The 13,750-nt window shown below is 62.5% G+C and overlaps 2 protein-coding genes across 2 annotated transcripts; one reads left to right on the top strand and one right to left on the bottom strand.

Moving 5' to 3' along the window:
- Positions 1 to 2,816: 2,816 nt before the first annotated feature.
- On the bottom strand, positions 2,817 to 8,438 carry ANKRD65 (ankyrin repeat domain 65). Its single transcript, XM_061187187.1, has 7 exons — positions 8,311 to 8,438; positions 6,627 to 6,826; positions 6,383 to 6,522; positions 5,929 to 6,022; positions 4,414 to 4,634; positions 3,695 to 4,229; positions 2,817 to 3,316 (listed from the first exon to the last, which is right to left on the bottom strand). The coding sequence occupies exons 2-7, from the start codon at positions 6,780 to 6,782 to the stop codon at positions 2,909 to 2,911; spliced, it is 1,554 nt and encodes a 517-aa protein (XP_061043170.1). The 5' UTR covers positions 6,783 to 6,826; positions 8,311 to 8,438; the 3' UTR covers positions 2,817 to 2,908.
- TMEM88B (transmembrane protein 88B) lies at positions 8,092 to 9,845 on the top strand. The gene is made up of 2 exons (XM_061187188.1): positions 8,092 to 8,334; positions 9,389 to 9,845. The coding sequence occupies exons 1-2, from the start codon at positions 8,092 to 8,094 to the stop codon at positions 9,611 to 9,613; spliced, it is 468 nt and encodes a 155-aa protein (XP_061043171.1). The 3' UTR covers positions 9,614 to 9,845.
- The last annotated feature ends 3,905 nt before the right edge of the window (positions 9,846 to 13,750 follow it).

Below are 13,750 nucleotides of genomic sequence, written 5' to 3'. Positions count from 1 at the left end.
AACGGCCAGACCCCAGCACCTGTGCTGTGCTCAGCCAGCGTCTGGGGCTGCCGGGAAAAGCGTGCCGTCGGCTGAAACGCTGCTGCGGACTTGAAGCCCCACAACACGTGGGGCCTCGAATGGACGTGTGAGCAGCTCCTCCGTGGCCGCTGCGCTCCGAGGCTACCTGCGCTCACTCATGCGTCTATCATTGTCTTTGTAAGTCTTTCCATACTTACTGGCGTTCTCCTTAAAGAAAAGCTTTCCCTTGGAGGGCACGCAGAGGGTGGCGGTCCGTGACAAAGGAAGTGGTGACCAAGCCAGGCAGAGGGATCGGCAAGTGCGAGGCCCAGTGTGGGCGAGGTCAACAAAAGGCCAGAGTTGTGGGAGCGGAGCTAGTGCAGGTCCAGGGCCGTGAGCAAGTCAGAGGCTGGAGACGGAGGCTGGTGAGGACGCAAGGGCCCTGGAGGTCTAGGAAGGACTGTGATGTCCCGGGTACCTGGGCTTCCTCACAGCATGGTGGCCACAGGGCAGGACCCCGGAACCTGGTCGCCCTCTCAGCCCGCCCTGGAAAGTCACACAGCATCGAGTCAGCAACGCTTGGGCGCCGGACCAGTCACAAAAGTCCACTCAAGAGGCGGAGACCCAGACTCCAGCTCTGGACGGCAGGAACAAGGGGATCCCACTGGAAGGAGCACGTGCGACGGGCCAGGTCGCTGGGGCATCTGCAAACAACACTGTACACCACATTTGGTCTACACTCTGTGAAAGGGAGCCACTGGGGGATTGTGCAGGAGAGTGAATAGGATGATGGCTACTATTCTGAGAACAGCCCCTTGGGAGTCAAGGGATCAGGCGAGAAGACCAGATAGCCTGGGGGCTGGCCTGGTTACGGCAGCATTCCAGGCAAGGCTGACGGTGGCCTGGACATGGTGGATGCAGTGGGGGAGGTGAGAGGCAGTCGGGCTGTGGGTGTGCTCTGAGGTCGAGCCCACAGGCTGTGCTGGAGGCTGGCTGGAGGTCCATCCTGCAGCTTTAAAAACCACCCCGGGACTTCCGTGGTGGTCCAGTGGTTCAGACTCCACGCTTCCACTGCAGAGGACTCGGGTTCGATCCCTGGTTGGGGAACTAAGATCCCGCAGGTCCCACAGGCCACTCGGCGCGCCCAAAAGAAAACAAAAACAAAACAAAAAAAACCCATCCTTACTCTGAGGACTCCAGATATGTCACTCCAGGCCTCACCCTCGCCCCATTCTCGTCTCCTGTGCATCTGCTCTCCCACCCGCCCCTCCACCTCGGGCCTAGGCCCCGCCAGGAGTCATCGTTATGTCTCCCTTTCCCTGCCCCTCCCCACATCCAACCATCAGCAAGTCCAGAGGACTGTGCCCACAGAGCCGTCCCAATTCTGCCTGTCTCTCCCACCGCCACCGCTACGCCGCCACCACCTCACTGGCCTCCTGGGTTTCCTTTCCTAGTTTCAGTTCACTCTGCACTTGCAGGCCCCGTGAGCCAAAAGACCGTGTCCCGTGAGCCCACGCTCCCCAAAGGCTCCCGTCGTCTTGGGGGTAAAATCCAAGTGCTCCCAGGGTCCCCGGACAGAGGCGCTGATTTAGCAAGACGGCTCTCACTTTCGAAAGATGAAATCTGTCCTCTAAAGCTGTTCTTCCAGAAAAATCTTATAAGGACATTGATTTTCTATGAGGATGCAGGCGTGGACAATCAGAGACAACTGTCACTCTGTATCTGTTGTACTACAGGATTTTTAATTTACAGAGATGGCTGAGTGATGACAGGGAGAGGCTAAAGCTATTGAAAGCAGGTGTTTTTGTTTTTTTTTTTTTGGCTGCGTTGGGTCTTCGTTGCCGCGCACGGGGGCTTTCTCTAGTTGTGGCGAGCAGGGCCTGCTTTTCGTTGCGGTGCACGGGCCTCTCATTGTGGTGACTTCTCTTGTTGCGGAGCATGGGCTCTAGGCGCGTGGGTTCAGTAGTTGTGGCGCACGGGCTTCAGCAGTTGTGGCTTGCAGGCTCTAGAGTGCAGCCTCAGTAGTTGTGGTGCATGGGCTTAGTTGCTCCGCAGCATGTGGGATCTTCCCGGACCAGGGCTCAAAGCTGTGTCCCCTGCATTGGCAGGCGGATTCCTAACCACTGCGCCACCAGGGAAGCCCCTGAAAGCAGATTTTTATGCCTTACATTTCCTGAGGGGAGGGCACACCACGCCCCACAGGGACACAGGCAGAAGCAGCAGTGTGGATCGGGAGGCAAGAGCAGGGGCCCGGGGAAGGCTCAGGCCTTTGTTGGGGTTCCTGCGGAAAAGGCAGGGCAGGGCAGGGAAACAGTTTCTGATTGGTTTGTTTGATAATCCAGTGGGCCTTGGTGCACAGAGGCAGGCCTGGCCCTGGGTGACTTCAGGCAGGGGGATGTCAGCTGGGCATGTGAGAGAAGGCAGCCGTTCAGGGCGTGGGTAGGGACGGCAGGGGAGAGGAGGACAACTGGCCGTTCGTTTGGCCCTGTCATTAGTGAGTGAGTGCCAAGAGACAAATACTGAATCTAAGGAAACACAGTAAGAGTGCCGGTGTGCCCGGGGGGAGCACCGAGTGACACCCCGATGGGGGACGGACAAACGGGAGCCCATCGGGTTTTGGTCAGTTCTATGGCCACGACTCAGTCTCTCCGCCAAAGAGCGCGCACAGGGTTGGAGCTGCAGGGCTGACGTGGCCCTGGGAGTCTGGAATGGTTCCAGGTCAGCCCCACGCTTCTTGCTGGGTCTCCAGCCACTGCTTCCTTCTCCTCCAGGGACCTCTGGGGTGTTCTCCCGTGCACCCTGGCAGGTGGCCTCAGACCAGCAGAGAGGAGCCTGCGTGCCCTGAAGGCCGTGGGAGCCTGGAGCCTTTGGTCCTGCTCTGGCCCTGCAGCCCTGGGGCCCTGTGCCCCTAGGACTCCTCCTGCTCTCCACAGACGGCAGGCCCCAGGTCCTGGGCCACCTCCCCCCACTGTGTCCTCCGGGTGGGGCTGGCCCCTCGGCTCAGCAAAAGCTCTGCGGTGGAGCCGTGGCCGCGCTCCACGGCAAGATGCAGGGGGGTCATGTGGAGCCAGCCAGCAGCGTCGACCTTCGCGCCCCTGGCCAGGAGGTGGCCGGCGACCTCCATGTGGCCTCCCCGGGCAGCGTGGTGCAGGGGGGTGAGGCCCAATGTGTCCCGAGCGTCCACCTCCGCTCCCCAGGCGGCCAGCAGTTGGACGGCGAGCAGATGTCCACCAGCAGCAGCCCTGTGGAGTGCAGAGCGGCCGTGCCTGTCCTTGAGGCTTGGGTCGGCCCCGTGCTCAAGCAGCATCTCCATGTCCTAGAAGAGAAGGGGGCAGGGGCAGGGCTGGCCTGGGCGGGCCACACAGTGCTCAGCTGCCCTCAGCGCCCCCTTTCTCCACACTGCTTCCTTATTTGGTGCCGCCTATGGCACCTGCTGGGGCTCTACTTGGAGATCCCACTTGCCCCCTAATGGTCCTGAGCTGCCTGTGGCCCCTCTGCACCGCCCAGGGCCTGGCTGGACTCAGGCCCGCGGCCGGTGCCCAATAAATATTTGGTGCTGCCGGCCCAGCGCCCTCCCTGGGCTTCCAAGAGCTGGTTACCAAGGGGAGTGACGTCAGGGCGGCACTCAGGGCCCTGGTGCCCGGCCCCTCCCCACCACCCGCACGATCACTCCGGGGGCCGGGCCGAGACGTACCTGCCGGCGGCCCAGGTCGGCCGTGACGCCCAGCGCCGTGGCCCCCGCGCCGTCCCGGGCGTCCACCCGCGCCCCGTGCGTCAGGAGGAGGCGCAGCGCTGCCGACTGCCCGGCCGCGGCCGCCACGAGCAGGGCGCCGTCCAGGCCCGCGCCACCGCCCGCCGCCAGCAGCTCGAGCACTGGCAGCCGGCCGCCCGCGGCCGCCCAGTGTGCCGCCATCCAACCGCGCGCGTCCACCGCCGCGGGGCCCGGGCCCGGTGCGTCCAGCAGGCGCCTGGCCAGCAGCGTGCGGCCCAGCGCGGCGGCCCAGTGCAGCGGTGTGAGGCCGGCCTCGCAGCGCGCGTTCGCCGACGCCCCGCGCCGTAGGAGCAGCTCGGCCGCCAGCGAGGGCCCGTGCCAGGCGGCCTCGTGCAGCGGCGTGCGCCCCGCGCGGTCTGCGGCTACGGCCCGGCCCCCGCGCTGCAGCAGGAGACGCACCAGCGGCACGTGGCCACGCAGCACGGCCAGATGCAGCGGGGTCCTGCCGGCGCGGTCCCTGCGGGGCGGGGAGGGCGGCATGGGCGAGGGCAGGGGCACGGGGAAGAGACCTGCTACCTTTGCCCAGGAGGGAACCCTCTCCAGCCCGCAAGGGACAGCTGCCTCCGTCTCCCACTGAAGGGACACCAGCCACCACCCCTACCCCCACCCCCGTGGAGTACCGGTCCTGCCCCTGGGCTCACCTCTCCTCCACACTGGCCCCTTGCCGCAGCAGCTGAGTCACCAGGCCCACGTGACCCTTCCACACGGCCTGCAGCAGGCGCCCCCAGGCCTGTGGGGCGCTGGGCCCCTCTGTCCCAGCTCCTGGGGCCTCCTCGGAGCCCAGCTCCAACCACCGCAGTTCCTGCTCTGCCCCTGCCTCTGTCAGGTCCTGCTTCCGGGGCTCAGAGGCCCTAGAGTCCATCTGGAAAGAACAGGAATCCAGCATGGATGCTGGAGGCCCAGGCTGGATCCAGCCCACTGTCCCCAGGCCGACAAGGACCCCTTATCTCCCCAGGGGAACCTGGCTACCACTTAGCCTTCTGACGGCCTTGGCTCTCAGCTACCCCCAAAGCGAGCCCACCCAGGGGCTCTGTCCTCCGGCTGGGGGTCCTCTACATGCCGTCCCGGCCCAGCCACAGCATGGTGGCCCTTTCATGAAACTCCCCCTGAAGTCCCAGCGGTGGGGTATCTGCTCCCAGAAGGTGGAAGGCTGGAGCTGCAGTTGTGCGGTGGCGGTGGGGCCTCCCGGGGGCCGGGCTAAGGGCCAGTTCTCCACCCGTTTACCCAGCAACTTAAGGGGAGGCCCTGCCTGCGGGCCACAGCCCCTGTCCCAGCAGCCGTCAGCCCCTGCCAACTGCCAGGGCCTCTGGCTTGTCCTCCTTCCCGGGAGACAAAGACCAGGCAGGCAGGAACTTGCCCGTGGACCACAGCTCCTCAAGGAGCACAGCCTTTGATGTGCCACGACTCGCCCCCAGGAGACACCCACACACCTTCCCCCGGGTCCTCCGGGTCCCCCCCTCGAGCCCTTCCCGCCAGCCCCACTCCTGTCCCTGCTGGCTAAGACCAGGCTGGGGTGGTGGGCAGGGTGAGGTGGGACCCTTCCCCCCCACCCAGATGCTGCATGAGGACAGAAGATTCTCCAGGGACACCAGGCTGGCAACCTGGACCAAGGGGTGGGATAGGAAGCCCCCTGAGAGGAGACTGAGGCAGGTCTCCAGGGGCTGTGAAGGGGCAGAGCCCCAGGCAGTTGAAGGAGGGAGCCAGGCAGAGGGAGGACTGTTAGGAGACGGGCTACATCTGGACGGTGGACGTGGTGCTGCAGGAAGCCCTCAGTAAGGCCTCCAGGTTGGTCACCTTGGTTCTGGGGCCCTGGGGCAGGGTGGGCCGGGGTGGGTGGCAGGCCCTGAAGGTGCCTTCCCATCCCCCAACCCCTGGGTGAGGCCACCCGTCCAGAGCCCAGACGGGAGAAGGAAGTGGGGCGGCTTCTGCAGCCTTGTCCCTCCAGCCGCCTCTCATGACCGCTCACCAAGAGGCAGCACGGCTTTGGGGTGGTGGCTCCCACCCCAGCCCCTCCCCAGCTTCCAGAGACGGACGAGGTGTCCTCAGGGCCCTGCCCTCCAGAGAGGGCAGCCCTTCCAGGTGCCGGATCCAAAGGGTGGGTCTCCAGGCAAGGGGCTGAGAGGCCCCGTCCCACTCCCAAGCCACACGGATCCTACCCCGTAAGCCACGGTCACTCCTCTTCTAGAATGAGAGCTTCGTGAGAGCACGTCACACAGGCTGGCAGATTCGTCCCATAAGGAGCAAGGTGTTCTGGGTGGACGCAGACAGTTTACTGGTTAAGCAGCCGGCAAAAGCCAGAAAAGCAAGGGTGTCAGCCCTCTGCACCCTGTCCCCACAGGATGACCCAGGAAGACGCTGAAAGGAGCAGGGCCAGATGACAGGCGCACAGGACACGGGGTGGGAGGGGCACCCTGTTGCTGAGGAGCAGCCTCTGTGCTGCAGCCGCGCCCTGGGGGCCCCGTGCACCGTCCTGTCCCTCATCAGAGCCAAGGAAGCTAGAAACTGCCTCCTGGTGGCCTCCCCACAGGCAGAGGGCAGTGAGAGTGGGCCGTGGGGCCTGTCCCCCCCTGGCTTCTGCCATGGCCTGGGCACTGCAGCTTGCTCAGTGACCTGCAAAGAGCCGTCCCGCTACAGGCAGAGGCTTCTGTTGGCCTCCCTTCGCGCTGAATCCACGGGCGTCCATCGTGCCTGGCGCACAGCGGGAGCTCGACGGAGTGCTTGTTGAATGAGTGAACGAATGAGTGGAGGACCTGGGGGAGAGGGCGGGGCTTAGAAAGGAGATGAGTCCAATACCCTTGCTGTCTGAACTCTCTTTTTCACCCCAACTTCACTATCAGAATAAATAAACAGCTACCGTGAGATCTTCACACGCGTGTGCCAGTGCAAGCAGTTCAATTGCACATGTGCTGGGCAGCAGGGCTTGGCGTGTGTTGCAGGGGGCCTCAGCAGCTGTCCTGGCCGGCATGTCTCCACCCGCGTCCCTTGAACAAGCTGTGCATGTCGCTTTCATCGAGCTCCCTACGTGTCTGAAGGGTGCTGGTGAGCTTGAGAGGCCTGAAAAACATTAGAAGAAAAGTTGGAAGGGATGAGGCGGACTGCAGGGGGAGGGAAAGAGAAACATTCGCATCTGGTGCCACCCGGCCTCCTTCATCCAGCTCCCAGACAACCTACTCAGTGGTTTAAGTGTCAGCTAGTTATGTCAGTGGTGTTTATTTATTTATTATTATTATTTTTCAAAGAATTTTATTTATTTATTTATTTTGGCTGCGCCGGTTCTTAGTTGCGGCATGTGGGATCTTTAGTTGAAGCATGCAGGCTTCTTAGTTGCAGCATGTGAACTCTCAGTTGTGGCATGCATGCAGGAGCTAGTTCCCCGACCAGGGATCAAACCCAGGCCCCCTGCATTGGGAGCACAGAGGCTTACCCACTGGACCACCAGAGAAGTCCCTGTAAGTGATGTTTAAAACACTGTATGCCGTGCACGGAAACCCCGGGAGGCTGTTAGGTGCTAAGAGTATTTTGGTACTATTTGGAGAAATTAGTTGGGGTTTTCGGAGGGGCTGGGAATGCTTCCCCCCCTTTACTTGAAATCACAGAATACACGCTCCCCCTGTTTTCAGGATGGATTGGATTCTGACACAAAGGATACCTATAATGGTAGCTGCCATTTTTGAGTGCCTACTGTGTGCTGAGTCCCACATTAAGCATTTCACATACGTTATCCACGTGCCCTCTCAACAGCCCTGCAGTGTGGGCACCCAGCATCTTCTGGGGCTGTTCTGATGCTGAGAGGGGCCAGGATTGGGGATGAGGGAACCAGAGGGGGCTAGGTCAGACATTGACCTTCCCGTGGCAGCTACGGATGGGGCAGTTGCCAGAGTTGAGACTGATGAAATGAAACCATTGTGTGCAGGGTCTGGAAGTGGGGAGAGGGCGGGACCTGGGGGGAGGACAGCCCAGTGCTGAGCTCTCAGGACAGCTGTACAGGCTCTGACCAGAGCACGCCGGGGCTGGCGGGGGAGACTGGGCAGGGCTGGAGCTGTAGTAACCTGGCAGAGAGAGGGTCAGCCTGGCAGCGAGGACCTGAGGCTCAGGTGTGGCCCTGGAGACTGATGGTCAGGGCTGGACCTACCTGGGCCAGGGTCCTGCCCTCCAGCTGAGTCCACTATCTGGTTGCTGGGGTCTGGGTGGAGGTCTGACCTGGCAACCTAGGGTTAAAAGGTTGCTAATCTGACCTGGGGGGGGGGGGGCGGAGGGTGGGCATCAGTCCTGCCACGTGACCACCGCTGTGAGCCCACCAGGCCCACTGCCAAGAGAGCATGAGTGAGCAGGAGAGGGAGACAGAGGAGGACGAGGGAGGGGGCGCTTCAGACACGGCACCCATGCTGCCCCGAAGGCTTCCTGACCACCAGGCCTCAGACTGGATGTCCCCAGGGTGGGCAGGCCCGGCTGGCCCAGGCCGGGGGATCCTGCTGCTGCCGCGTCGGGCCCTGGCGGGGCTCCTGCTCCACCTGCTGCCTGCAGCCGCCACTGTGTACCTGGGATTCCTGTGCCACTCGAGGGTGAGCTGAGCCGTCCACGGGCGCGGGGCTGAGGAACTGTCTGGGGTCCTCGGGGAGTGCAGGTCCCTGGAGGCACGTGTGCCCCTCCCTGAAGAGCTCCTTCTCCTGCCAACACCCCCCCACCCCCCCCACCCCCCACCCCCCCCACCCCCCACCCCCCCACCCCCTCCCCCCCCCGCCACTGGCCACAGCAAAAGAAAGGCTTTTGTTTGCCACCCAAGGGGATGGCTCTCTCCCCTCCCCTGAGGCCTCTCAGCCTTGTACCAGGAGCCGCCAGGGCCTGGACAGCTGGGCAGGGTGGGAAGAGGAGGAGGGTTCCAGGAAGAGAAGAGAAGGATATTGTCAGATTTAACCAGTCCACAGTCCCCATCCTCCAGCCTCCCCCAACACACAGCCCCCCTGAAGACCCCTCCTCCCCTGGGATGGGTTTCCCCACGTATGGAAGGGGTTATGGCTTGGTCTGGGATAGGGAGGGTATAGGCAGATGGGCCCCTTTCTGCCCATCTGGGGAAGGGGGGGCCGGGGGAAGGGGGCCGAACGCTGGGCCGCAGTAGACAAGGTGGCGCCAGCTGGCGACACCCCAGGGTAGGGCCTCGGGGTCAGATGCCAACTTAGGAAAGGGCCATGGGAGAGCAGAGAGAGCTATCCTCAAGGGACTCCTACTCGGGCCATTTACCGCCTGGGTCCCCATCTCCCATCCTCGGCTCAGAAATGCCTGGCTCACAGCCAGCCCCAGCCCCCACGACGCCGGCTCTGCCAGACCTCAGGCCCCGCCTTCTCCTTTCCCGGCCCCGCCCCGGTCCCCCTGCTCTCAGGCCCCGCCCCAATCTCTCTACCCCCCCCGCCCCGCACCCGGCTCCGCACCAGAATTGAGGCCCCGCCCTCTCCCGGTCCTTTTGTTACCAGGCCCCGCCCCGGTCCATCTGCACCGGCTCCCCCCCCGCCCGACTCACACCCGAACTGGGGCTTAGCTCCCGCCCCGTCCACCTGCTGCCAGGCCCTGTCTCGGAACTGAGGCCCCACCGCCCCGCCTGACCGTCCGCCCCGCCCTCAGGTCCACCCGGCGCCCCGCCCCGCGTGCCGCGCGCTGCTGTCCGACCGCGGTTCCGCGGCGCTCTTCGTGTCGGGCTTCCTCTCGCTGCCTCCGCTGCTGGTGCTCGCCTCTGCCGCCCGCGCCCGCCTGGCCCGACGCCTCCGCTCGCTGCTGCCACCCCCGATCTGGAGTCCCGGACCCCGCCCCCACCCCGACGGGGAGGAGCAGCTCTGCGCCTGGGTGTGACCCCAGAGGCCTCTCCAAATCCCAGAGGCCCCCGAACTCCCCCCGTGTCCCCCATCGGTGGCTCCAGGCTGGTGAGCTCAGGGTCTGCGTCCAGGTCCCGGCCGGGAAATCCCGTGCGCGCCGCGCGGCCCCGTGCGCAGTGCTCCGAGGGGCCGCGAGGTGGCACCGGACTCCCCCGGACCGGGGCGGCCCTTCCCCACCCTCACCGGCCTCCGCAGTCTCCGCAGCCGCCGAGGGGCTGGGACGCCCCCAGAGAACAGGGAGATGGCTCTCGGAGAAGGGGCGGGTGGCCAGGCTCGGAGAGAGGCGGCCTTCCTGGCTTCTGCCACTGTGGCTGTCCTGGGCTCCTGTGCCCCGACAACGGGCAGTCCCTGCGGGCCCCCTGTCTGGTCCGGCAGCGGCCTCCAGCGAGTCCCAGAGGTGGGGAGACTTCCACGCTCCACGGTTCCAGAACTTCAGCGGCCAGAGCACTAGGGCGTGCAGGGCTCAGCCCGAGACCCGGGTCAGCGTTTAGAGTGAGGGCTCTGTCTGTTCTCTCTGGATAATTTTAAGATGTTTTCCGTCTTTTGCTTTCTGTGCTTTTAAGCATATTTCTGGTTGTGGCTATGTTCTTATTTATCCCCTTGGTACACACGGTGTGTCCCGTTTCTACAGATTCACATCTTTCGTCAGTTCTGGAGAATTCTCAACCATTATTTCTTCAATTCTGCCTCATTCATTCTACATATTCTTTTTTGGGAAACAGCTGTTACGTGAATGCTTCCCATTGTGCTTTTACCACTCATGTCAGTTCAGCTCTCTTCTGTGTTTTCCATCTCCTTGTCTCCCAGTGCTGCGGTCTGGGCAATTTCCTCATCTCCCTCTTTGAGTTCACTAAGCACTGGCTGAGTCTAATCTGCTGATTATCACATCCATTTAACTTAAATTATTGTGTCGCCCTATCTAAAAGTTATACTACTCACTTCTTATTCAAATCTGATGATTTTGATGATCTCTTGGTGCATGCTCGTGATTTGGATTCCAGCTTTGACTTCTGGAACATTTCACACATAGTTGTTTCTTTTTTTTTCTTTTAATTATTTATTTTTTGGCAGTGCCCTGCAGCATGCGACATCTTAGCTCCCCAACCAGGGATCAAACCCTCACCCCCTGCATTGGGAGCATGGAGTCTTAACCACTGGACCACCAGGGAAGCCCCACACATAGTTATTTTACAGACTGTACCTAACAACTGCATTCCCTTTGCCTTTGGGGGTCTAAATCTGTTATTTGTTGCTCCTGGTGACTCAGTAACAGCATATCGTTTCTTTGAATGTTTGTACTCGTTAAGCATCAGCCCACACCTGTGAACGTTCTGAGGCCACGTCCCTCCACAGAGGATGCCCTTGTGAGGCGTGACCAACCTGGGCCCCCGTTAGGGTCCTGGTTAGTACCCCACTGTGCAGGGCACCCACACTGTGGCCCTGATGCAGTGTGGCTCTCCATCCCTGTGTTCAGGGAATTCTCTGCTTTCCCATTTGTTTCCGTTCATCATCCTGGGTTTCTGTTCACCAGTCTTCTATCTGTTTATTTATGCACTTCTTTCTAGCGTTTCCTGGAGGGGAGGGGGCTTGGAAGATATCTACTGCCTTGTAAGCCCAGCAGTGTATTAAAAATGTGTTTGTTGTAATTTGTCCAGAATCTAGTAATAGCTGGAAGGCCTTGGAAAGGATCTAGCACACCATGTGGCCAGCAGGGCTCCACCTGTGACCAGGAGGTCAGGGCCCAGATGTGCCCAAGGATCAGCACTCAGGGCTCACTCGTGGCTTGAACAGGGCCCGAAGCGGGGCTGGCTCGGGTCCAGCAGGAGTCCTTGGGGTTTTCCAATTGTCTGTGGCCGGTCAGACGGGAGCCTGGCGGGCTGCCCCGTGCCCGAGGAGAGCTTCCCCGGTCCGAGGCGCCTTCCTTTCCCTCCCGCCTAGGGTTGGGCAGGCTCTGGCCAGGCGTCAGAGGACTCTCCTGAGGATCCGCCTGGCCCTGGAGTCATCAAAACAACAGCTGGGCCTGGTGGGGGCGGGGAGGCCACCATGGGGAGCTCAGCTGCTGAGGCCACTGGTTCCTAAGGTGTGTCCCGGCTTCCCAGGCCTGCCCAAGCCCCGCGTGTCCTCCAGCTGGCCCCGGGGACAGCCTGCCTCAGCTCCAGCTCTGCCCACCCACTCACAAAAAGAATACTTGTGGGGGGCTGTGGAAGGCTGACAGAGGAGCCTAAGGGTCTGCTTTAGGGGGCCAGCCATCAGGGAGGACGGGAAAGTGGAGGGTAGAGGCCCTGAGCTACTGGGTGGGTCAGAGGAGACCTCCACTTTGGGCAAAAAATTCTCTTTCTGCAAGTCCCCAGGCCCCTGCCCCGAAAGAGTGTGCCTGGCCATGGGGTGCACGTGCACGCGCGTGCCTGTGTGTGCGTGCGCGTGTGTGCATCGTGAGTGGGTGTACATGTGTGTGCCTGTGAGGGCGTGCCTGCATCCCCTCTGTCTGCTGGTCCTCACACCCCTGGGGGGGCACTGTCCAGACCCCACAGGTGTAGAGTCTGGGCTTCGCAAGGTTCCCTGATCTGCCCAAGGCCACTTACTGATTCACAAAGCATTTCCTAGCAGCCCAGGTGTCTGCAGGCACGCTCTGAGTGGCGAGCAGCTAGGCAGGGCCAGGAGAGCTGGCCCATTCTGTCCCCATGGTCTGTACCCCAGGTGTGAGCCCGGCCCCACCCAGGCATGTGGGCCAGGCAAGGGGTGCTGGGCAGAAACTGAGCTGTGCTGGGTGGGCTGGGGAGGAACAGGCAGAGCCAGCCCTGTGCTGACTCTGGGGACTGAGGTCCCTCCCCCTGCCCCGTGGTCCCACCCCCACCCCTGGGGACTCCCCCCAACCAAGGTGCTGACACAGTTCTGTCCCTCCCTGCTCTCTCTTTCCCCATGTACGCCTGCCTGGACCCTGCTTGGGGCTAGGACAGGGTATGAGGGTCACCTTCCTGTTACAGAAGGTTCCAGCACAGGGAACCCAAACTAGGGAGGGGTCCCACCTCGGGAAGGGCACCACTGTTCAGTTCCCTGCACAGGCTGAAAACCAGGAGCACCTGGCTGCCTGCCTGCCTTTCTGCCTCCCAGCTGTGCCCTTGGGCCTCTACTTCTTCGAGGCCTGGCATCAGTCCCCATCCTGCCCCTGGGCCCTCGCCTACCCCCATGAAGCCTGCCCCTGCCCTTTATGCCTCCCAGGCATCCTTGCTGCCCTCACATACACTGGCAGGCCCCCACCCCAGGGCTCTGGTACTTCCTCTAGCTCCTGCCCCCCTGGTCTGACATGACCCCACCCTCCAAGGGGAAAATGAGTAGACATGCATCTTTGCAAACTTGCCGCTGCCCATCCCCCTTCTAGCCTGGCAGGGCTGGGAGGACAAGGGCTCTGCCCAGTGCCTGCACGTCCCCAGTGCAGAGTCTGTCGTGTGGCTGGGCCCAGCACAGAGATGACTGATGAATGCAGATGGGGTGGCACCCACCCCCGTACCCAGGCTGCCCACCCCATCAGCTGTCTTCCCTGCCACCCTGGGTGTTGTTGGCTGAAGGACTGGGCAGGGGTCGTCTCTGGGGCCACGAGGGGCAGGCCTGGGCCCCTAGGGAGTGAGACGATGGGACCACCAGACCCCCAGGACTGGCCCTCAGGCTCTGGCATGTCCCTGACCACAAACAGGCAAGTCGAGCCTAGAAGAATGTGTGGGTGGGTATCGGCAGGGGCCTCTGGGCCCTGCCGCTCTTGGCCACCCCTTCCCTCTGCTCCTGGGACTGCTGCGTGCAGTCAGGGGGCCTCGGGCTCGCCCACGCTACCCTCCAGGCCCACAGCAGCCGACCCCCACTTCTGGTTTCTATGTTCCCAGCTGTGTGTGTGGGTGCCTGTGTAAGATACAACTGACACAAAAACCAGCATCACAGGCATCCCTGCGGGGCGGGGTGGGGCCAGGCCACTCTGCCCCTCGGGCTCTCAGCTGGGGTCAGGGGTGGGGTCAGAGGCCCCGGGAGCTGCCCTTTTCCCGGGGGTCAACACGACCACAGTGAGCTGGGGACAAAAGGCCCTTCTTCTCTGCAGAGGCCTGGACGGTGCGGAGGAGGGCGCGTT

The sequence above is a fragment of the Eubalaena glacialis genome, chromosome 3, assembly GCF_028564815.1.
Source record: "Eubalaena glacialis isolate mEubGla1 chromosome 3, mEubGla1.1.hap2.+ XY, whole genome shotgun sequence".
In the NCBI taxonomy this organism is placed as follows: Eukaryota; Metazoa; Chordata; class Mammalia; order Artiodactyla; family Balaenidae; genus Eubalaena; species Eubalaena glacialis.
This window is presented reverse-complemented; position numbering and strand designations above follow the sequence as displayed.

Excerpts from the sequence above, each read along its gene's own strand:
- TMEM88B (XM_061187188.1), top strand. The coding sequence starts at position 8,092 with ATGAGTGAGCAGGAGAGGGAGACAGAGGAGGACGAGGGAGGGGGCGCT. Across the intron at positions 8,335-9,388 it reads GATTCCTGTGCCACTCGAGG|GTCCACCCGGCGCCCCGCCC; the intron begins GTGAGCTGAGCC and ends CCCCGCCCTCAG.
- ANKRD65 (XM_061187187.1), bottom strand. The coding sequence starts at position 6,782 with ATGAAAGCGACATGCACAGCTTGTTCAAGGGACGCGGGTGGAGACATG. Across the intron at positions 6,023-6,382 it reads AGCGGGACGGCTCTTTGCAG|AACACCTTGCTCCTTATGGG; the intron begins GTCACTGAGCAA and ends GCGTCCACCCAG. Across the intron at positions 3,317-3,694 it reads CCGACCTGGGCCGCCGGCAG|GACATGGAGATGCTGCTTGA; the intron begins GTACGTCTCGGC and ends CTTCTCTTCTAG.